Below are 23,789 nucleotides of genomic sequence, written 5' to 3' on the forward strand. Positions count from 1 at the left end.
TGTTAAACTTAAAATATCTTCTCAATCTGACATGGCTCCCAACTCAATTCTCGTAGCCCCGAAGGCCACCTACTGATGCCATGGTTTTGCTAATTATGAGCAGCTCCATGAAAAGTGTTTTTATGATCCAACCTTTCTGCCAGTTGATGTAGGAATAGAGTGCAGTTTCATTGACCATTTCCCAGATGTCACTAAATCTGTCCAAAGATGTAAAGAACCATGCATGAGCAGAGCCTCTTAGACGGAGGGGGCCCGACAGCCAATCACTTCCAGTCATTCCACCAGGAAGGAGACATGCGGCTTTTGTTGTCTGTAGTTTGACCATGCCTAGACGGTCAACACCACAGTTCAATCATATCCGCATTGTTACTTTGTGCCAGGAAGGGCTCTCAACAATGGAGGTGTCCAGGAACCTTGGAGTGAATCAAAGCAATGTTGTTCGGACATGGAGGAGATACAGAGAGACAGGAACTGTCAATGACAGGCCTCACTCAGGCTGCCTGAGGTATACTACTGCAGTGGATGAATGCTATCTACAGATTATGGCTTGGAGGAACCTTGACAGCAACACCACCATGTTGAATAATGCTTTTCGTGCAGCTGCAGGACATCGTGCCCAATAGGCTGCACAATGCGCAACTTCACTCTCGACGTCCGTGGCGAAGTCCATCTTTGCAACCATGACACCATGCAGCGAGGTACAGATAGCCCCAACAACATGCCAAATGGACTGCTCAGGATTGGCATCACGTTCTCTTCACCAATGAGTATTGCATATGCCTTCAATGAGACAATCGTCATACATGTTTGGAGGCAACTTGGTCAGGCTGAATGCCTTAGACACACTGTCTGGTGAGTGCACCAAGGTGGAGGTTCCTGCTGTTTTGGGGTGGCATTATTGGGGCCAACGTATGCCGCTGGTGGTCACGGAAGGCACCGTAACCACTGTATGATACGTGAATGCCATCCTCCAACTGATAGTGCAATTGTATCAGCAGCATATTGGCAAGGCATTCATCTTCACGGACAACAATTTGCACCCCCATCGTGCACATCTTGTGAATGACTTCCTTCAGGATAACGACATCGCATGACTAGAGTGGCCAGCGTGTTCTTCGTACATGAACCTTATTGAACATGCCTGGGGTAGATTGAAAAGGACTGTTTATGGACGACATGACCCACCAACCACTCTGATGGATCTATGCTGAATCACTGTTTAGGAGTGGGACAACCTGGACCAACAGTGCCTTGATGAACTTGTGGATAGTATGCCACGATGAATACAGGCGTGCATCAGAGCAAGAGGACCTACTAGTGGGTATTAGAGGTACCGGTGTGTACAGTAATCTGGACCACCACCTCTTAATGTCTCATTGTGTGGTGGTACAACATGCAATGCATGGTTTTCATGACCAAAAAAAAATGGCAAGAGTGGTGTTTATGTTGATCTCTATTCCAATTTTCTGTATAGGTTCTGGAACTCTCAGAACTGAGGTGATGAAAAACTTTTTTATGTTTGTATTTTATATTCCATTCTGGATTTTCCATACGTATGTAAGTGAGATCATTCTTCAGTATTTTCGATGCTAAAGTTAATTTCGGATAACATCGTGTTGAGTGTTTCAGATGTGGATGAGTGTCTGGTCAAAGACTCTGTCTGCCAGAATGGTATCTGCCTCAACACCCTTGGGTCCTTCACGTGCCTCTGCCGACCCGGTTACCAGCAGATCGGCAGTGACTGTTTCGACATTGACGAGTGTGCTATTGGAGCGGCTTGTGACCAGCTCTGCATCAACTTACCAGGTATTTCTCACTGCTGTGCTTCTTAAAATTATCAGTCTCTGTTCCAGAAACTCCTTGACTGTGAATAGAGATACCTTTCTTTATCAAGGAAAGTGAAAATAATTAAGAGATAAACTATAAACAAACACAAAGAAAGGCAACCACTCAGCTGTAGCTAATTGAGGCACAGTGCACAGAAACACATAAAACACATAACACCACAGAAACTTGATTGGCTTTTGAGCTATGCAGGTGAGTGGGGGAGGGGGAGGAGGGAGAGGGAAAGATAGGTATGTGTGAGACTGGAGTGGGAGCAGAGAAGTGCATGGAGGCAGTTGGAGAGCAGGGACTGTAAAAGGTTACCTTCATTGTTCTCGATCTTGCACCAGTCTCTGGGTCCTTTCCACTTCCCATTCCAGCCTCAACACATGCCTTATACCCCTCCACTTCTCCTGCATAGCCCTTCTCCCATCTCTTCTTCTTTCCTCTCTCCCCCTCCCCTCCTTCCCCCACAGTGCAGCCTCTTGTCTTGTCCCTGCCACATCCCATGTCCCTGCATTCTCCCAATACAGCATCTTCCCCGAACACCTACCCAACTTCCCTTCACTTCCCCATTCCACATCTTTCCTGTATCTGCACTACCCACCCCACCCCAGCTGAGATGATTGTTCACTACAGTTTTGGACCTGAGCACCTGGAGGCAATACCTTGTGTGCGCGTGCGCGTGTGAAGAAGGCCTTTCTCCAATAGATTAATTAACTTTTACACATGCCTTTATGATGCTCAGCTCTTCCTGTATGTGCTGAACAGCAATCTATCCTGATTCAAATTATTGTTATTCCATCCCAGATTTTCCATTATAGTCTCAGAGTCATAGCTGTAAACCGAAATGTTATTACCAGTGACAACTTTTCAAAATTGTTTAGATCATCCTGAAGCAATTGGTTAAGTCTTCCACTTGATATTATTTCTGATCATATTGGAATTGTCAGGTTACAAGCTTTGTTACAGTCCTCATTTTCAATACTTCTGACCGACTACATTCACTTGTACCGCAACTTATTCCCGAGGTGTTGTAGAAGCCTCAGATGGTCTGTGAATCAGATCTCTCAGTTTCTGAATATTTTCTGGTGTGACCACTGACAGGAGCAGTTGTTGTCATCACTTTATGTCTGCTGATTTTTGAAATGGTTATATACAAGTTGTAAGTCAGTGCTGTCTCCAAAAGCTTGCTTCAAAATTTGGTGTGTTTCAGCAGCTGTCTTCCCCAAGTTTTAAATGAAACTTTGTGTGCACAAGTTGATCTTTCAGTCAACCATTGCAAAACTCCAAACTCAGGGAAATGTCATATTGAGAATACGCTCACCAGCAACTAACCAGATCTCTCAATTTACAAAAAAATTCATGGGGGAACACCTAATGGTATTTTAGTGTACTCATAACTGTTTGCTCACAAAATTCAAAATTTTTGAACTTTTGGACACCATCTCATATATGCTTTCTGTATGTTGGATACACAACATTCATTCTCACATTAGACGTTCTTAAATTTTCTTTTAAAGCACCAACTTGGGATACACGTAGAGGGTGCACTAGGCTCAGATTGAATCTGCCTTATGGATTAATGATGGGAGTCAGTGTGCCAGCCAGCTTAGTGTTGTTTTTAGTCACTTTTTCACATCCACCTAAGTAAATACTGTGCTGGGTACTGTACCTGCCTCAGACATGGGATATGCAAACACTGTAGCATGACATCACATTTTATCATGTGATTACACTAGGTACAGACATAAGTGGTACATCAATTGGGAGTGGCAACCCCATCATAACAATAGCCTGTAAATAGGTTTTCCAAAAAATAGGGGTATTGACCATTTAACAACTCCATTTTGCAATTGACTACTACAGTACCTAGGCCTGCCTTCTGAAGAATGTAGAATATTGCACCAAAACCCAAAAGGTGCCAAAAAAATGTATTAAGAGTTTGACCAGACAGCAGGTGAAACTCATGGTAGGTCTAATGACTCACCATGAGAACTACAGGCAACAGCTGCACGCAATGGGTATAGAGAAAGAAGTGTTCTTTGTAAATGCAAACTATTTGGCACAGAACATGAAACGACACAACTTTTAACTAAAATACACTCCTGGAAATGGAAAAAAGAACACATTGACACCGGTGTGTCAGACCCACCATACTTGCTCCGGACACTGCGAGAGGGCTGTACAAGCAATGATCACACGCACGGCACAGCGGACACACCAGGAACCGCGGCGTTGGCCGTCGAATGGCGCTAGCTGCGCGGCATTTGTGCACCGCCGCCATCAGTGTCAGCCAGTTTGCCATGGCATACGGAGCTCCATCGCAGTCTTTAACACTGGTAGCATGCCGCGACAGCGTGGATGTGAACCGTATGTGCAGTTGACGGACTTTGAGCGAGGGCGTATAGTGGGCATGCGGGAGGCCGGGTGGACGTACCGCCGAATTGCTCAACACGTGGGGCGTGAGGTCTCCACAGTACATCGATGTTGTCGCCAGTGGTCGGCGGAAGGTGCACATGCCCGTCGACCTGGGACCGGACCGCAGCGACGCACGGATGCACGCCAAGACCGTAGGATCCTACGCAGTGCCGTAGGGGACCGCACCGCCACTTCCCAGCAAATTAGGGACACTGTTGCTCCTGGGGTATCGGCGAGGACCATTCGCAACCGTCTCCATGAAGCTGGGCTACGGTCCCGCACACCGTTAGGCCGTCTTCCGCTCACGCCCCAACATCGTGCAGCCCGCCTCCAGTGGTGTCGCGACAGGCGTGAATGGAGGGACGAATGGAGACGTGTCGTCTTCAGCGATGAGAGTCGCTTCTGCCTCGGTGCCAATGATGGTCGTATGCATGTTTGGCGCTGTGCAGGTGAGCGCCACAATCAGGACTGCATACGACCGAGGCACACAGGGCCAACACCCGGCATCATGGTGTGGGGAGCGATCTCCTACACTGGCCATACACCACTGGTGATCGTCGAGGGGACGCTGAATAGTGCACGGTACATCCAAACCGTCATCGAACCCATCATTCTACCATTCCTAAACCGGCAAGGGAACTTGCTGTTCCAACAGGACAATGCACGTCCGCATGTACCCCGTGCCACCCAACGTGCTCTAGAAGGTGTAAGTCAACTACCCTGGCCAGCAAGATCTCTGGATCTGTCCCCCATTGAGCATGTTTGGGACTGGATGAAGCGTCGTCTCACGCGGTCTGCACGTCCAGCACGAACGCTGGTCCAACTGAGGCACCAGATGGAAATGGCATGGCAAGCCGTTCCACAGGACTACATCCAGCATCTCTACGATCGTCTCCATGGGAGAATAGCAGCCTGCATTGCTGCGAAAGGTGGATATACACTGTACTAGTGCCGACATTGTGCATGCTCTGTTGCCTGTGTCTATGTGCCTGTGGTTCTGTCAGTGTGATCATGTGATGTATCTGACCCCAGGAATGTGTCAATAAAGTTTCCGCTTCCTGGGACAATGAATTCACGGTGTTCTTATTTCAATTTCCAGGAGTGTATATTACTGTGTGGCTTCTCTAAAATGTTGAAGAGAGATACCACACAATAAACTTAGTTTCAGTGTTGGCAACAGGGGGCTAGTACCAGTGTTGCTTGTATCCCTAAACATTAATTTTTGTATTCATAACAGGCAGTAACTAACACTACTATCCAATTTTTTAACCAGTACATGAGGGACCAGAATTTTGCAATTCACAGAAAAGTGTAACATATTAAGTACTCCTAAACAGAAAATACTCTTATACTTCAACTTAAAGCTCAAATAAGCATTTGTCATATTAGAGCCCCTATTCTTCCTGGAGAAAAAATGAAGAAAATTTTTATAATTCAGTAAGAATGGTGTAGCAGCAGTGAATATATTGTCAGAGTTTATGTTATTATTTCTGAATTTTTATAATTCAGTAAGAATGGTGTAGCAGCAGTGAATATATTGTCAGAGTTTATGTTATTATTGCTGCACTAGGCCTGGCCTTTCTTTACATCTCTGTTAACTGAGTAATCTCTGGGAGGTTTAATTTCTCTCATACTGGCTATAAAGTCTTTTTGCCAATATTCTCTTTAAAACAAAATTTCTGAAAACTCTGTGTGTCTGACTGTGATCTTTAATTTTTCCTTTTTTTGTTTAGTACACAATTAGATCATATTTTTCTAACCTTTTCCTATTAAATAGAGTAAATTCAGGTAGAATATGATACTGAGGTGAGTATCCATAAGTTACCTTATGAAACCATGAAAGTTCTGTTCGTTTTTTGAGGCTAAACTTGCTTAAAACTGTTCCTTCCTAAATTGTAATTTCAAGACCTTTTTACGATGTATATTGCTGTTTCGAGATTACTGTTTATTGCTCATTCATTAATGATGAGTGTCCTATTAATCACTGTAATCTATAGAAAAAAACTACTAAAACTTCACAGCAGATCAAAGTTCTAATGAAACTGTACAAGTAATTATGAGAGTTATCAAATACTTACCTCCTCAGCAGACAGACGTAAATTCTCGATCTGAACACTCCAGAGAAAATCTCAACCACTCAGCTTGAGTCCAGCTGAACAACTAACCAAAACCAGTTTCATACAAAATGAGCAGCACTTTCAATGTCTCTTTATGTTATTCATAGTACATAATAATTGTAACTCTTGAAGCTGGTGACAGTTTTATTATTATTATTATTATTTATTTTTTCCTGTATGAACCCTATTGGACCATGCAGTGCTTATAGACTGTTTCTCAGTTAGCTCATGTTTTGCTGTAAACTTCCCATTCTGCAAATTTTGAGGGTCATCAGCAAATTACTGGAGGCACCATACCTCCTCCCATATATCAACAAATTAAAACAATTCCAGTTACAAACTGTACACTACATAATTCAATGCACAATGTGTCTTTACATACGTAAGATAGCAAGATATTTATAATCATGATGTTTCAAAATTTTTGTACCGTCACAAACTGTGTACAATTTGCAGGGAGCTACCAGTGCTGGTGTCGGCGGGGCTTCACACTGTCGACCGTCAACCGCCGCCTCTGTGTCGATCTAGACGAGTGCTCACTAGGGGTGGCACTCTGTGCCGGGAACTGCCTCAACACTTTTGGGAGCTTCATCTGCCGCTGTCCCCCAGGGGCTACACTCCATGCTGATGGCAGAACCTGCATTGCCAAAGCTTTGGTCAGTAAATATGGATCTGTTTCTCACTGTCATTGTCATCTTGTGCCACAATTCACACTGTACTTTCTAAATTTTCATTTTTGTTCCCAGTTGCACAACTATATTCAATAAGATGTGTATTTGTATGTTGGGTAAGGAAGGGGGCATGCAAGGGGGTTTGTTAAATGGTGCCTATGTGTATTGATAGCCACTTCTTGGGTGTACTGCACTAAAAAATTTTCCATATCTTAGTAATCATTGTAGCTTTGTATTTTTGCAGAACTCTTTTTTGAAATCTGGTTTCCAGGGCTGGCAGTATGAACTTTTGGAGACATTATCAGAACTAATGCTTCTCGATTTCAGTTTCTCGTTGTGACAAGAGTTGCACAATATGTTGCACATCCATACCAAATTAAAAGAAAGTTGAAATATATCTGGCCTGGCACTATTCTGTGAAACCACTTATGCCCTACATTCAATGACTGGAAACGCCTGTTAGCAGGATAAATGTCATCCATTGTAAATGTGCCTCTATTTTTATATCAAGCAGATAAATGTTGGACTTTGAAATTATGACTGTTTGTACCTAAATAACAAGTGCGCTGATAAATTCTTGTTGTTGTTGTTGTTGTTGTTCTTCTTCTTCTTCTTCTTTTCTTGTGGCTTTGTTCCACATCTGCTTAGGGTCAGGAGGATGATTATTGATTGATTTGGCATGGTTAGTTTAAGGAGTGGCCAGATATCCTTTGGTCACCACCCCGTTACCCCCTGAAACAGAATATGTGTACTCCAACTGTCTATTTGCAGTGTGATTTATGGTATGTGCAAGTGTGCAAACTTTTTGTAAATGTTTGTGAATTGTATAACTGAAGTGATTTGTGAGCACCAGCCTAGTATTCACCTTAGTCGGATGTGTGAAACTGCCTAAAAACTACATCCAGGATGGCTGGCACACCATCCTCATCATTAATCCGTTGGGCAGCTTCAGTCTGGGGCCAGCACCATGCCTTGTCCTGGAAGTGGTGCTTTAACATGCACGGCTATCTGGGTCCGTCAGATGCTCGTTAATGATCAAGCGATAGTTTTTATTATTGCTTTTGTTGTTTTTTACGTATGAACCCTATTGGACCATGCAGTGCTTATAGATTCATTTTTTGAGTCTCATTCTCTCACCATGAACTATTTTTATTTTTTCTGTCCACTTGGTCCATGGTATTTTTGGAATCTTGTGTTCTGGCTTGTGAGCATACAAGCTGTGGCAGGATATTAGAGCAGCAGTTTCCCACCACAGAGCATGTGGCTGACGTTTGCTATGGTGCTGTGGCAAGTGGCTAGCGTGTACACGGCCTTGGAAAAACCCGAGTGGATGCTTGGCAGGGGCGCATATGGCTGTGTTTGCACTCTTGGAGAAATTTATATGCCACAGAAAAATGGATAAAAACAAAACTAAGAGTGACACGGAAGCACGAGTTGACACTAATGGACAGAAAAATATGTAAAGCTAAATTATCTAGATGTGCCACAAAAATATGTAATAGTTTAAAAGTTATTGTTGTCTTAGAAATTGTAAATTGATGAAAGTTCAAAAGCTAATATCTCTGCAAAGCTTTGGCCGATTAATATGAACAAAATGTTTACACATGTGGCTAGTAGAGCTGCGTCAAGCAGTCATAGCCAATTTAGCATAGGATGTACCGTTTTCGAGTGAGAGGTTGGAATATGGGATTCGACAGAGAGAAACTGTGTTTTTGGTGATAAATAAATTTAAAGAGATGAAACTAGTGGCAGGATTCTAAAGTTTATAAAGGTAGATGAGTAATTATGTAAGTATTTTTATTTGTTTATTTATGTTTAGTATCAAAAATCCGGGAAAAGCAATATCGTGTCATAAGAACATTATTTGTGAAAAAACAGTGGCAGATACAGAAAATTAGACTTTAAATCATTTTTGCCTGGTAATTTTCCATATTTTTCATTGTATCATGTGTTTTTGTGTTTAGTTTTAGAATATTCATAATTTTTTGTCAAACATTGTTTTGAGTTAGGCAGTCATTTCGAGGGTGCATAGGGTGGCCATCTTTGATGACTGGGAAGTTGAGTTTGAGCGAGGCTAAGAGCCGGATGTGCTGTCCATCTGGGGGTGGTAGATGGTTTTGAGCAACACTAAGAGCCAGATGTGCCACACATCTGGGGGTAGTGTGAGTTCGTAGCCACATTCAGGGACAAGTGTGTATGTAGTAACTTTCAAAACTGATCAAGTGGAACAAAATATAGTGATTTACAAAAGCAGACAACAGTGTATTTGTGAACTGTGAACAGACTCGAGTGTCATGATCACGACATATGAATTTTATAGTGAACTGTTGTGGCATCAGTTATTAACAGCTGCCCTTATGTAAAAGCCCCTCAGACTGCATTTTAAGTATTAAGTGAATTTATTGAAGAAAAATAAACTACTTGTTCAAATTATAAATCAACATGAGTGACTCAATATTTTAAATTTCACCACAATACCTGCCTGCAGTGTTTTGTTATATTTTATTTCAACTTTAAAAATTGAGTTTATGACAGGTTCTAATGTGTTTGATGACTAAGAGTGTGTGAAGTGTATGTGCAAACTCCCTTTTCTCTTACATGAGTTGACTTACTTTGGAAAGCGCAGCTGATCTTCTTCTCTGGACAGCCGGCTTCTGTAATCTCTACAAACTACTTCTCCAAAGAATGATGCTAGTCACAGGAACGTTTAAGACTTTCTCTCTCTCTCTCTTTGTGAAATAATGAGGTACTCGAAGGATACTTTTCAACAACTATCGGTCTATTTGAACTTCCACAAAGAACAAAATTCACACTTCTCATATAAACCATTGACTTCTTGTAAGTCACCTGTGTCGTCTCACATTAGAAACAATTAAGTTACATTTACAACAGAGTGTTGTTTTGATAAACATAACTCTATTATACAGGAATCATATACATGTCTTGCCTCTAGCAAGTTAAAGTTAAAAGTTACTTAAAAGTCCTCTCAACTAAAACGTTCTTTCGTCACTAACAATAGCCACAGTTATAAAACAGCACAGAATAAGACAGTAGTTCCTTGGTTCTGCCAACTTCCATGTCGCGACCGACAAGTACTTGTTGGTGCCGTTCGACTGCCGTGTCTAGTGTCTTCTCATGATAAACTTCGGACCTGGATACACAGACAGGTGACGCGCAGTAGATAAGGTTCCTTTCTCCCACTCACATCTAAAATATTGTGTGTTCGAGATGGTGGAAGGCCGAGCGGTTCTAGAATTTACGCAGAAATTCTTGAAACACTACAAGATGTGAGCTGGCACCCTATGATGAAAAGCATAGCCAAACATCAAGACCATCCACATGTCTGGGCCACTCAATTAAGCTGAGTGTAACTAATATATACAGTTTCGTGCTGTAGCACATGTGGGCTCGGGCCAAACTATTCAAACTTCAATGTGTAGTGCCCAGTACCATTGTAGGTTGTACCTTTTGACTAAATAGATTCCTGTCTACTATTTCCACTGTTTCTTTTTGGACTTTCTTGAGATCCTTTTAACTTGTTGGATCTATTAATTTTCCAGCGTCCTGCATCATAATCTAGTATTAGCTTCATTCCTGAGAATCACTGAATATATCCATAAAATTTCAGTCTTCATTTTCCGATGTCTGGTATCAGGTTTGGCAGTTTCTCTGTTGCTTTACTGAATTTCAGTTTGTATTCATCCCCCATTTTTTATGGGCCAAGAATTTCCCTCATAATCCATTGTTCTTCCTTCAAGATGTTTCCCAGACAACTTTCTCTGTTGATACTTAAAGTTTCACTCACATACAGAGCTTCAGGTTTGATCACTGTGTTGTAACATCTAGCCTCTGTATGTGTGGACGTGCAGTTTTTGTTGCAGGTAACTTGCATACTTTCATACACACTCTTGCAATTCCAAAAATCAAACTCTCTGTGCCTGCTTTTGTAGTCTCTTTGGCATTACAATCTCATGGAGATACTTGAAGTATCTGCCCCTTTTGATTTATCCATACTTAGTGTTTAATTTTTGAATATTAAATTTTATGCAACTGAGATAAGCTTTTGCAGCACATTCATTCAGGGATTCTATTTATTTTCTGTGATTTCACTCTTCACCAGTATCCCAAAGACAAAGAGATATTATTGCAATCTTTTGTTGATCCAGTTTGATTAGGATTCCAGTGATGTTTTTAATTCTTTTTCCCATGCCCTAATGATTTTTGTCTCAGATGGGATGAAAGAGTCCTGGCAACAATCCATCTCCTTGATAAATAGATTTTAATTTCTAAAATTTTACTTTTGACTTTGTATGTATGAGGGTTTGCTGGATTAGGCCCACTGTCTTTGGTTCTAGTTTCTGCCCTTCTAGGATGTCAAAAAGAGACTATTGGTCAACTGAGTCACACGTCTTTTTGAATCAGTGAAATTTTTTCACATGAAGCGAGTGACAGCTGTGACAATGAAGGTACAACTGGAGGCTGATGCATTTGATATGAACAGAGTTTTCTGTGGGACTCCTGAGAGGGAATGTTGCTTGGTTATCTGAGAACAACTTGCTGAAGTACATTTAGGACTGGATGTTGTTGTTCTGGAGGAAAGAGCAAAGGTTGTCCTATTCCTGTACTGGTTATACTGTACTATGACTTTAGTTTGTAATTATCTAGATGCTTTTGTTGGTTTCCAAGTGATATTCTTATAAATGTAACACATTTCCAGACCTTCTAGTAATATTTCCAATTTCATATTTTGATATTAGAAGTTCATCTCTATTATCTTTGAGACTTCTTACGATTGGATGAAGGACATGAAATGAGGGCTTTTTTTTCAGAATAACAGTTTTATCCATGGTTCCATCTTCTGTTTTCCAAGCAGTTTCAACTGTTACTATATTTTGTCTGTAGCTCTTCCAGAAAAAATAACTTTAAAAAAAAAATCCAACTGAAGGTGTTGTAAATGACTGAGACAGCGTGTAAAGCTGTTTGCTCAGAATTCCAACACATATAAATAGATTAGGGCTCATTTTTATGTTCAGGTTTGCTGCCCCTGAGAAAAAATGGTACTCTATAGTGGCATTCTATTACACGCAAACAAGTGGGTCTGTCACTTCAGCTATGTTCATTGGTGTTGCATGGCATAATTGGGTATGAAGCTGCCATTAATGATGCTTGAGGAATACTGCCTAGTATTATATAATGCTGAACTCTACCCTAATCACATTGTCATGCTAAACCTGAACAGTGTTTAGCAGCATTTATTGCTTATTTGGTGCATTAATACTAATTGTGGAGGGGTTCATTATAAACTCAAATTATATTTAGCTCAATCAAGGATGATTTTTTGTCATGGGATTTTAGTGTGTGAGTAAAGATGCAAATAAAAACACTTATGCTTCATGTACTTTCAGGCTTTTATTACAATAACTCATTAAATCACTGAACACCAAACATTATATAATAAGCACAACAGTGTGCTCAACTAATAATGAGCCAAACAAAATTTAAGTAATAGATAATAAGCCATATTGTCACAGCAGTGATGCTATTTATAATCTTTCAACAATTATTCCATTTCTTGCTTTGTTAAGTTTGTTCTTTCAATTACATTTATTATAATTAAACAAAATTATGACAGGCTACACATGATAAGTTATTCAGTGTTCCTCATTAAATGTGTCAGCATCAAATCCTTTTGCAAAATTTGCCTCTCTAATACAAATTTCAGTTTTGTATAAATTTATACCTGTCTTATAGTTCATTGAATGCTTTAATGTATACAGTAACTATACCTTACATAGACTTATCAAAAGCTCTGTTTCATATCATTTCCTTATATTTTTAAGTGACAAATTATAGGTTTACTTGACTTAAAACAATGAAGTATCTCTCTACCCTCATATTATTGTTACGGTATTGTTGTTATTATTATAGATTTTTAAGATATGCAGCCTTTGATATTTGAATTGAGGATGAAACAAAATACACAAATTATTAACCAAATGTGATGACCAACTACTCATAAATTGTATATTATTGTCAATATTTTGAAATAACAAATTATAAGATTGAAATATATGAGCATACCAGGACCTTTATTAAAAGTATAGATTGTATAATATACTAATAAAAATCGAACACTAACAAAAAACCATAAAGTTTACTTTCAGCAAAGATCTGCAATTTAAAAAGTGTAGACATTTATTCCAATGAACATAACAATAGTAACTCTTTCAAAGAATGTAACAAATAAGGAGGCATTTTGTACAACAATTATATGTTTTCACTGTACACTCTGCAAGAATCAATTGCTCCTGCAGATTTACATAACTTTATATAAGTGACACTATTTTGGCCTGCCTTCTGCACAGGAATCCAGAGATCACTCTCCACACATTGTGCTACACAGGGGTTCAACAGTACAGCCACCAGGAGAGCAGAGTATGTTGGAACTGCCAACAGCACATGCTGGTAAGTCTTGAGCAGTGTCTTACTGTCATAATGACAAGCTGGGTGGCCTGTAGCCAATTGAGCAGATCTCTGCAGTTCAAGAGGTGTGTGGCTCTATCCCTGGCCAGTCTTAGGGCTTTTTTTGTCTCTTACTACTTCTTTCACCCCTGGCAATAATTTGTTAATGGAAAAATTGTGAGTTGGAGTCCACATTAAACTGTAGGTCCCCTTATGATATAAGCACAATAAATGTAGTGTATCACAGCTACTATGAATAAGTAATTAGGTATGATGTATTCTTCTGTGGAAATTTAGCCAACAGCATTAGACTCCCAAAAAGAAAAACTGTCAGGAGTGTGTGTATCAGGGAGATTCATGTCACACCCTAGTAAAAGAAAAAAAAATTGAAGCAATCACATGGGGAGGAGGAAAGGAAATGAAACTTCATGGATCGAGAGGGTATGCGATGTTATTTCAATGGTGACAAAATCGAGTCCCATTTACAAAGAACTCGACAGTATGAGACCACATATCAGTACCTCATTGCACTCCCTCTTACCTCAATTTGTGCACTGGTTTGGTTGGGGAGGTTCTCATAAAGGCACTGTGTGTTCTCCTGAGGCAAGCTGGCCCAAAATTGCTGCAACCAGTCCTTGACATCCGGGATCTGGCACTGGGATGGAATTGACATCCAATCTGGTCCCAGTGTCAGGTGAGTGAGCATTATCCTGTTGAAAACTTGCACCATGATGCTGTCAGAGGAGAGGTAACATGTGAGGATGCAGGATGTACCACCGTGCAATCAATGATTACCATCCGTGAACAGATGTCGTATCCCGTGGCTCCTCAAACTGTGATGCCAAGAGTAACAACACTATGCCTCTCCAGAGGTTTGGAAACAACAGCACCTCTCTCCAGATCACCACTGTACTCTCTGAAGGTGGTCCTCCAGAGTTGCGCAGAACTGTGACTTATCACGTGACAGTGCAGTGCCATTCGTCAACAGTCCGTGGTCCCATTCACTGCACCACTCCAAATGCAGCCATTTGTTTTGTGGTGTTAATGGCAGCTTACATGTGAAATTCCTTAGTCCAGCAGCTTCTAGTCTCTAACCAGTGGTGTGGGATGACAGAGAAACTTGCAGGGAATCCATTACTCATTTTCAGATGACTGGCACAGATGTGATCGGATTAGATGTGCTCGGTGCACAGTGCAGTGGTCCTCCCCTGTGGTGGTCAGAATAGTCGACAAGAATTGTGAGAACAAGTACATTTGCCCTTGTGTTTCACGTTCCAACATCAAGACACCATCACATCTGGACACCCGACAGATCTGATTATTGCACGATTCGATCAGCGTTTCGAATGGAGACCCACAGTGCTGCCTGTCAGCAGCTGATAATACTGCCTCACAGAAGTATGCAGCTTCTCAAAATGTCCTTCACAGTGACTGCTCAACATTTGAAATTTTTCACACCTCTTATATACCCTCCCATGCTCTGTAACAACACTCAACAGAAAAACAGTACGCAATCTGATGGCTGTTCTGATTCTCATAGAGAATTGCAGCTCTTATCAATTACATACCAACCAATGATGTGCACACTATCAAAAGTATCCAAACACCCCCCAAAAACACATGTTTTTCACATTAGGTTCATTGTGCTGCCACATACTGCCAGGTACTCCATATCAGTGACCTCAGTAGTCATTAGACGTGAGAGAGCAGACTTTGACTGTGGTTAGGTGATTGGGTGTCACTTGTGTAATTAAGTCTGTACCCAAAATTTCCACACTCCTAAACATCCTTAGCTCCACGGGTTCCGATGTGATAGTGAAGTGGAAACGTGAAGGGACACGTACAGCACAAAAGTGCACAGGTCGACCTCATCTGTTGACTGGTAGAGACAGTTGAAGAGGATTGTAATGTGTAATAGACAGACATCTATCTGCACCACCACACAGGATTTCCAAACTGCATAAGGATCCACTGTAAGTACTATGACAGTTAGGCGGGAGGTGAGAAAACTTGGATTTTGTGGTCGAGCAGCTGCTCATAAGCCACACATCACACCGGTAAATGGCAAATGATGCCTCACTTGGTGTAAAGAGCATAAACATTGGACAATTGAACAGTGGAAAAATGTTTTGTGGAGTGATGAATCACGGTACAGAATGTGGTGATCCGATGGCAGGGTGTGGGTATAGCGAATGTCCGATAAATGTCATCTGCCAGCGTCTGTAGTGCCAACAGTAAAATTCAGAGGTGGTAGTGTTATGGTGTGGTTGTGTTTTTCATGGATGGGGCTTTCACCTCTTGTTGTTTTTCCTGGCACTATCACAGCACAGGACTACATTGATGTTTTAAGCACCTTCTTGTTTCCCACTGTTAATAAAATTATAGGTAAAAAGATGAAGAAGCAAGCTAGGTCCCTGCTGTCCCCAATGAAAAAGAAAAACAAACTGGAAAAGAAATAGTGCAAATTACCTTTCATAGGGAAAACATCAAATAGCATAAGTAACATATTGAAGGCAAAGGATTTCTCTGTGTTTTTCACAGACAATAGGTACGTTCTTGTTCAATGCAAAAGACCAACAACCAGATATAAAAAAAAGTGGGGTTTATAAAATCACATGCTGTGAGTGTCAGTCTTGCTACATTGGACAGATGGGGAGGTCAATCTGTACCAGGCTTAAAGAACACCTCAGAAGCTGGAGATTGAAGAAGCCTGAGTCAGCATTTGCAGAACATTGCCTGAACAATAACCACAAATGCACAATACATGTACAAGCCCTACACACAGAGCAAAAGGGGGCCAACCTCAACCAATAAGAAATCTTAGAAATTAAAAGACAGATGGGCATATCCCCACACCTATTATTAAATGAGCGAACCCAGTTCAGTTATTCACGTCTTTTAGATAAGATCACAACCCAATGATAGAAGAAAAACTTTGGGCTCCAGTCCATCATAGTTAGAGTTCCAGGCTGATGCATAACTTTAGTCTGGTCATTGTTGTGTAATAGTTGAATGTGTAATTTGTTAAAAAATGGTCACTGACATAATTGCACATTAAGCTATGGATCGATAACTTAAGAATTGAGATGATTATCTTTGCCTGGTCATTATGTTTATCTGTGTATTATCGTATTTGGAAATCAGTAATGTACTTGAAAATTGGCTTATAACCTGAAACCTAGGTTGTGAAATAATGCTAATAATAAAATTGTGAAACAAGGCCAAAAACAGTGTTTAGTTAATAAAATTAAATGTTAATGGGCAATAGTTAAAAGAAAAAGTGGAAGATCACTTGAGGAATATGAAAACTTTTTACTAAAGAAAACAGCCAAATACAAACAATAATAGTCAGGTAACCAATAGATTAATCACTTTCTGAAACTAGCTCAGAATATTGGCATGGACAGTTCTCGGAGTAAGGCAATAGAATACATGCAAGAAGCAATGTCAACATAACAGACATACAGCCAAATCAGCTACCCCATCCCCTGCAATGAAATTAAGAATGTACTTAAACCCTTCTAAAGCAAAAATTCTCAAAAATTTGATAATATTTCAAGTACATTTCTAAAATATTTTTCTTCACTTGTATGCATTGTATTCAGTCCTGTATGAAATATACCGTTACCATTTCTGCCTCTGTTTATAAGTGGTTCTGACAATCCTCTGTACTCTACTTCTCACATGTCTAAACCTCCTCATCCCTCTTCTCTACTCTGAGCTATTTGTAAAGCAAGCTGCAGAACCAAAAGTTACAAATTCATCTTTTTGACTCTTCTATGCTGCTGTTGACCTACTTCAAATTTCTGCAGTTGATAAACATTTATCTGACTGAGCGTAAGTCACATTTATCTTTAAGAATATTTTTCAGTGTGTTGTGATAGCTCTGTAATGTTGCAGGTGGTAGTGCCCATTCAGCACTGGAGAAGAGGAAGCTCCACTTGGAAACACTGCACAATGTGGCCACACTCAGGAGCTCCACATCCTGGATGAAACAGAACAAAAGGCCATTCAAGACAAGGATAGCCCATCAGACAACTACAAGAAGACCAAACCCTAAAGATGGGGCACACGATGAGCACAGAGACACTGGCTCCGAATCAGTACCTCATGCTTTCAACACTGGCAGGTCTAGTCCTGTGCGAGATCAGGGACAAGTTCAGGATAGTGAGGCACAGGACAGAGAACACCGTCACTTGTATGGTGCAAATGGGGTTTCTGCAGAAAGAGGCCTGTCAGCAAGTTCCAAGAATATAAGGACTGGTGACTTGGGTACCAGATATAATGGTAATGTAGGTAAGCCACATTTCACAGATATATTGGGACCAACAGTAGTAGTGGCAATGAAAACAGAACAAGAAACTGAGGCAGCAGGTATGTTTCACATAAACAGAGTCCTATCTGAGTCTCAAGTGACTACTGAACTTCCTCTTCAAGCCACTGATCTACCTACAACAAAAGTATCTGGAGTCAGATCACCAAAACCGAGTCATCAGCCACAGGACGAATTACATCAAAGCACTCAAACATCGGCATCTAATGGTAATACAGTATTCGGAATTTACTCGAAGCACAACAAGCGCCGGAGCTGCATCCCAATGTGCAGGAATGGAGGAACGTGCAATACTGTAGCTGGAGCATGTACCTGCCTGGCAGGCTTCCGTGGCCGCTACTGCCAGCTGGGTAAGTCACTGTCATTGTATAAATCTGCACTGAAAGTGGAATCTTTCCGGTGATTAAACTGTGTCACTTTCCTCAACAACTTGATGGTTCATATTTCAAACCCTTTGTTGGAATCTGCTTCAAGAGTCTTCTGGTGTCTGAATGCTGTGATTTTTAAATTTTATAGCTCTCAAATCTAGACACTCAAGGATGAGACAGGAACTGAAATTGGGGAAGGGGGGGGGGGGTGTTAGCAGTGCAAAAGCAAATATGTTAAACTCAATTTCAAAATGTTCCTTTATAAAACAAAACCCAGGAGCATTGTCCCAATTTAATTCTTGTATTAGTTCAAAGAGGAGTGATCTAGATATTGTTGTTGAGAAACAGTTAAAATTAGCAAAACTGAACACAGCTCCAGGACTGGGCAAAATCCCTGTCAGATTTTATACCGATTTTCAACCTTAGTCAGCCCCTCTTCTAACTATAATGTTCCATAGTTCCCTCAAATAAAGAATTATACCCACTAGTTGGAAGAAATCACAGGTCACACAGGTGTACAAGAAAGGTAACACAATTGATCCACAAAACTGTTCTCCAATGTTCTTGACAACCATTATTTGTCGAATGCTAGAACATAGTCTGAGCTGAAACATAATTATGCATCTTAAACAGGATGACCTCCATGGCAATCAGTGCGGATACCCAAAACAAGTCGTGTGAAACCTAACTTCCCCATAACATCCTGAATGCATATATTGAGGCAGTCAGATAGATGCAACTATGCAGCACACAAGTAGTCAATCATGACTTCTGAGAAGCATTTGAGCTATGCTTATTATAAAGTACATGATTATATGGGGTGTCAGTGAAATTTGTGACAAGATGGAGGATAGCGTGGAAGGGACGACACAGCATGTTACAGTGGATGGATAGTCATGGATGGATGTAGAAGTAACCTCAGATGTACCCCAGGAAAGTGTGTTGGGACCCTTGCTGATCACCTTGTATATTAATGATGTTGCAGACAGTATTAACAGCAACCTTAGACTTTTTGCAGATGATGCAATTTTCTATAATGAAATATTACCTGAAAATAGCTGCACTAATATTCAGTCAAATTTTGATAAGCTTTTAAAGTGGTGCAGAGATTGGCAACTTGATTTAAATATACAGAGCTGTAAACTTGTACACTGCACAAAAGGGAAAAATATATTCTACAAGAGTCATTTCAAAAGTTCTGCACACTGTAAGATAAAATTGAAGAAAATAACTTATTTTACAAAATACCTTTACAAACCTTCAACATAATGTCCATTCTTGCTTATGACAGCTTCCCAATTTTTTGGCAACTTCTGTATTTTGTATTTGGCTTCATTGTTGAGTTACTCAGGTTACCTCATTGGAAGCTTCATCAACTGTTTGAAAACATTTTCCACAGTGCTGTTCCTTCAATTTGGCAAACAAATTTAAGTCTGATGAGCTCATATCAGGAGTGTATAGTTATAGTGGATGGAGAAATATTTCCCACCCATATTTGTCAAATGTTTCTCTGACTGGTAGGGCAGTATGCAGTCACGCATTATTGTGCAAAATGAGGACACGAGCTTCAAACATGTCAGGCCTTCTTCAATGAATTTTTGGATGCATAACATTTTGCAGAATCAGTTTGTAGCATGCACCTGTTACTGATGGTCCTTGGGTATTCTGTTTGTAGCTATGACTCCATTCATGTCATACGCAAAAATCACCATCAGTTTCACTTTTGACTGTTGGCATCAGAATTTTTTTAGGTTTGTAGAATTAGAACTTTTCCTTTGTGATAACTGAAACTTCAGTTCTGGCTCAAAATCTCATTTCCAGGTTTCACCAAGTGCAACAATCCTTTTCAGAAACTATTCTCCTTCTGTTTGATAACAATGAATGAAGTCTGTGATTCTCCTGTGATCTGCTTTCTGCCCTCCATTCAGATTATGCAGAACCCATCTGGTAGTAACTCTTCTCATCTTTAACTTCTTGCGTATTGTTCAGTAAATTGAAGTGACAGACATTCTGGCCTCATATGCAACTTCCTCAGGTGTTTTTTTGTTAATCCTCTCTCAAGTCATTAACAATAACATGAGATGTGTAGTCTTTTGTAATTTTGTCCTCAGTGCTTACTGGATTTTCACAGAAATGAATAGAGCACCATGAAACGGTGCTGCAATCCACTACACTACAGTAGATCCTACACACCTCTCTCAAAGTGTTGTAAATCTCCATTGGATTTTTTCCATGTAGGATTCAGTTTTGATGTAGGAATATGGTCACTATGTGTAATCCAAACTGGCTCGGTTTCAGCTTCCATTTTAAAACTGAATTACTCATGAAACAGTCACATGAACCAGCAAACACACATAAGACCATCACACCCAAAGTTTCACTCACAGAAACATAAATTTCAACTTGTTCACTTCACTGTAATGGTTGCACATGCACAGTGTGCAGGAATTTTGAAATGGCCCTTGTATGACTACAGAATGAATAAATCGCAGTTGTAACCTGTCAACTTATAAAAATACTTGGGTGTAACACTTCGTAGGGACTTGGAATGATCACATTGGCACAGTCACAGGCGAAGCAGGTGGTAGACTTCAGTTTACTGGCAGAATACTAGGGAAATGCAATCAATCTACAGTGAGAATTGGTTACAAAACACTTGTGTGACCCATCCCAAAATATTGCACAAATGTTTGAAACCCAAACGAGGTAGGAATGACAGGGGATATTTAACATATACAGAGAATGGCAGTGTGAATGGTCACAGGTTTGTTTGACCCATGGGAAAGTGTCTCAGAGATGCTAAAGAAACTAAACAGGCAGATGCTTGAAGATAGATGCTATCTTAGGAAATGCTACTTGTGAAGTTTCAAGAGCCAGCTTTAGATAGTGGATCTAGGAACATACAACAAGCCGCTACATTTCACTGCTGTAGGGATTGCGAGGGCAAGATTAGACTAGTTACAGCATGCACAGACATTTAAACAATCATTCTTCCTGCACACCATAAGTGAATGGAACAGGAAAAACCCATAACAACTGGTACAATATGAGATACCCTCAGCCATGCCGTTCAGTGTATGGCTGTTGATGTAGATGAATAATTATGACACTGACTTTTTTTTAAACCGTATACTTTCTCAGTGGACTTGATAAGAGCCTTCGGTGAGGACTTCAGTGACATTAAATTGTGGGGTTTCATCAAATACTAACAGGATAACAGCAATGCAAACCATTGTTTCATCAGCAGCAGAATAAATCCCTTAAACGTCTGTCCTACTGCACCTCTAAGCAAACACATAACTCAGATGTAGCTCATGAGTTGACCTGAACACTTCAGTTTGTGCTTTAGATTGTAGCTATCAGACAACATGTTCTTAAAGCTATTCAGACATTCATAATGTGTACAACAGTAAAGAAAGTGCATATGCTTTTTGTTTATGGCAAATTTTGACAGACTGTTAGAGCAGTGGTGAGGTTGTAAGCTGAAAGATATCCTGATCTTGCCAAGACCTCGCATTCTTTATTTGCAGATACTATTAAAAATATTCAAAAAATTGGAAGTTTGGAGGATGAAATACACCAACAAAAAAGAACATCAGCTGATGAGAAAAATGAAACTAATTTCAGCTACAGTAACTCGCAATCCACAGAGGCAGCTTGAATGTGTGAGTGGTATGAGCCAAATGTGCTTTTCGTGTCTACAACATTCGTATGCATTTCATACTTTTCACATTCTGCTTCAGCAACAGATTCATGGCAATGTCTTTCCAAAGCACTCACAGTACCTACAAAAACAGCAAATTGGTGCAGAGTTTCTATGGAAGATTTTGTTTATGGATGAAGCATTTTTTGAAAACGGTGGCCGAATCTGTCTTTGGTCAGTTGATACCCACATTGGCCAGGAGAAGTGGATATACATCAACCTTGTTCTGTCAATGAGTGGTGGAGGCTTTTTGAATATTGCATCATTGGTCTTTGTTTTATTGATAGAACTATAAATAGGCACTAGTGTCTTCCTAACAATATACTGCCACACTTATTGGGAGACATCCCACAGAGCACATGGCAGCCCTTATGGTTCCAACATGATGGTTATTGCATTCATTCTGCACCGATAGTTACATACCTTCATAAGCAAATGTCTGGAGATCATTGGATCAATCATTCATGAAATCCAAAATGGTCAGCAAGCTCACCAGACTTAATATCTCTAGATTTTTATCTGCAGGCAAAATTAAAAGAAATGATCTACAAGAAAATTTTGGTGGTCTGTGCTGCTTTAATTCCAGATCAAATTCAACATGCATTATTGTTTGTTCATTTTATACAATGGTCTGATGGCAGAACAGTGGTTTGTGATGCTGTTATCTCTGATCGAGCTCCACAAGTGAACTAAATAAGTAGAGTAATTTTTAACACAGGTTTCTGCAGTGCAGTGTTGAGATTGTCTAACAGACCCTGGGAAATGGAACAGTGACAACATTTTTTTGGTGTTCTTTCATTTTCTGCTGCTGGAATTGTGCAACAGAGAAGTAGACAAGATCAGGAATAATGTATGGTGAGACTTGCCCTTTTGTGCACACGTTGGCCAATAGTGCAATATAGCCTTCCAGCTTATGACTGTACGTCCTTTCTTCTCTGTCTTCAGTTGTGAAGGCGTCATCACATTTGCATGTTGACCGTTACTGCAGCATTGCTCAGTCGCTACTTCCCTCATCGTGTCCACAGCCGAGTTCAGTAACTCCCTCACAGGGTGAGTGTATCCGTGCCAGTGTCACACCATCACTTCGTTGGTGAGCTGCTCAACTCTCTAGCATCTTCCCCCACTTCTGTCATTTGTGGACTCTCTCAATTACTCTAATACTGCCCAGTTCTGTGCGTGCTCAGTGCTGTCTTGTTCTTCCAGTTTAACAGTTCTGACCCCACCGTGTTTCTTCTAAATGTGTGTTTTTACAACATCCACTCGTCCTTCGTCCTTCTCTTGGCTGATTTGAGGCCTCAAAAGAACTTTAAACAAAGCCATCTTTTTACATGTGGCCCTCAACAGCCAGTACACAAAGCAGTTTACCCTATATGTCACAAGTCTGGCTGGTATTATAGCTAGAACACCTTACATATCTGGGTTCACACTGACGTGACTCCATCTGTGTCATCTACAATATTGAGACAAAAGTCCAGAGCTTAGGTCATAGGCTCCTCCTTCATGTGCAAGCATTGTTCATTTCTCAATTTTAAGATCCTCTTTAGTATAAAGTGTGGCAGCTGTCTTGGGCAGGCTCCACAGTTCAGAAGAAGACAGGCAGCTTTCTCCATTTGGTCTGATTGTATAGCCCAACCACCTGAAACCAAAAAGTGCCAACTGTTCCTTATCCACAGAAACCCTTCAACATGGCCTTTGCTGTAGCTGCCATCAGTGGCAATGTACAATGTACAGTGCTACAAATACTTTGAGAGTCTTTCACTGAAATAAAATGGCAGAAACAATTGCACCAGATGAACATTCTCTGGTACCATGCGCCGCGGAATTTGAATCCCCGCCAGACGTCATGGACATCGAAGACCCATAGAGGTCTCTACACCATCGTGCTGTAAG

At 40.6% G+C, this 23,789-nt stretch overlaps 1 protein-coding gene across 1 annotated transcript in view; it reads left to right on the forward strand.

The window, feature by feature from the left end:
• The window catches only part of LOC126106215 (uncharacterized), a 194,781-nt gene that overhangs the window by 84,084 nt on the left and 86,908 nt on the right, over positions 1 to 23,789 (forward strand). Inside the window, exons 3-6 of the mRNA XM_049912446.1 lie at positions 1,630 to 1,806; positions 6,819 to 7,018; positions 13,399 to 13,498; positions 17,396 to 18,178. Coding sequence (XP_049768403.1) covers positions 1,630 to 1,806; positions 6,819 to 7,018; positions 13,399 to 13,498; positions 17,396 to 18,178 — 1,260 coding nt within the window. The remainder of the gene's footprint in view (positions 1 to 1,629; positions 1,807 to 6,818; positions 7,019 to 13,398; positions 13,499 to 17,395; positions 18,179 to 23,789) is intronic.

This window comes from Schistocerca cancellata, chromosome 10, assembly GCF_023864275.1.
Source record: "Schistocerca cancellata isolate TAMUIC-IGC-003103 chromosome 10, iqSchCanc2.1, whole genome shotgun sequence".
Taxonomy (NCBI): domain Eukaryota; kingdom Metazoa; phylum Arthropoda; class Insecta; order Orthoptera; family Acrididae; genus Schistocerca; species Schistocerca cancellata.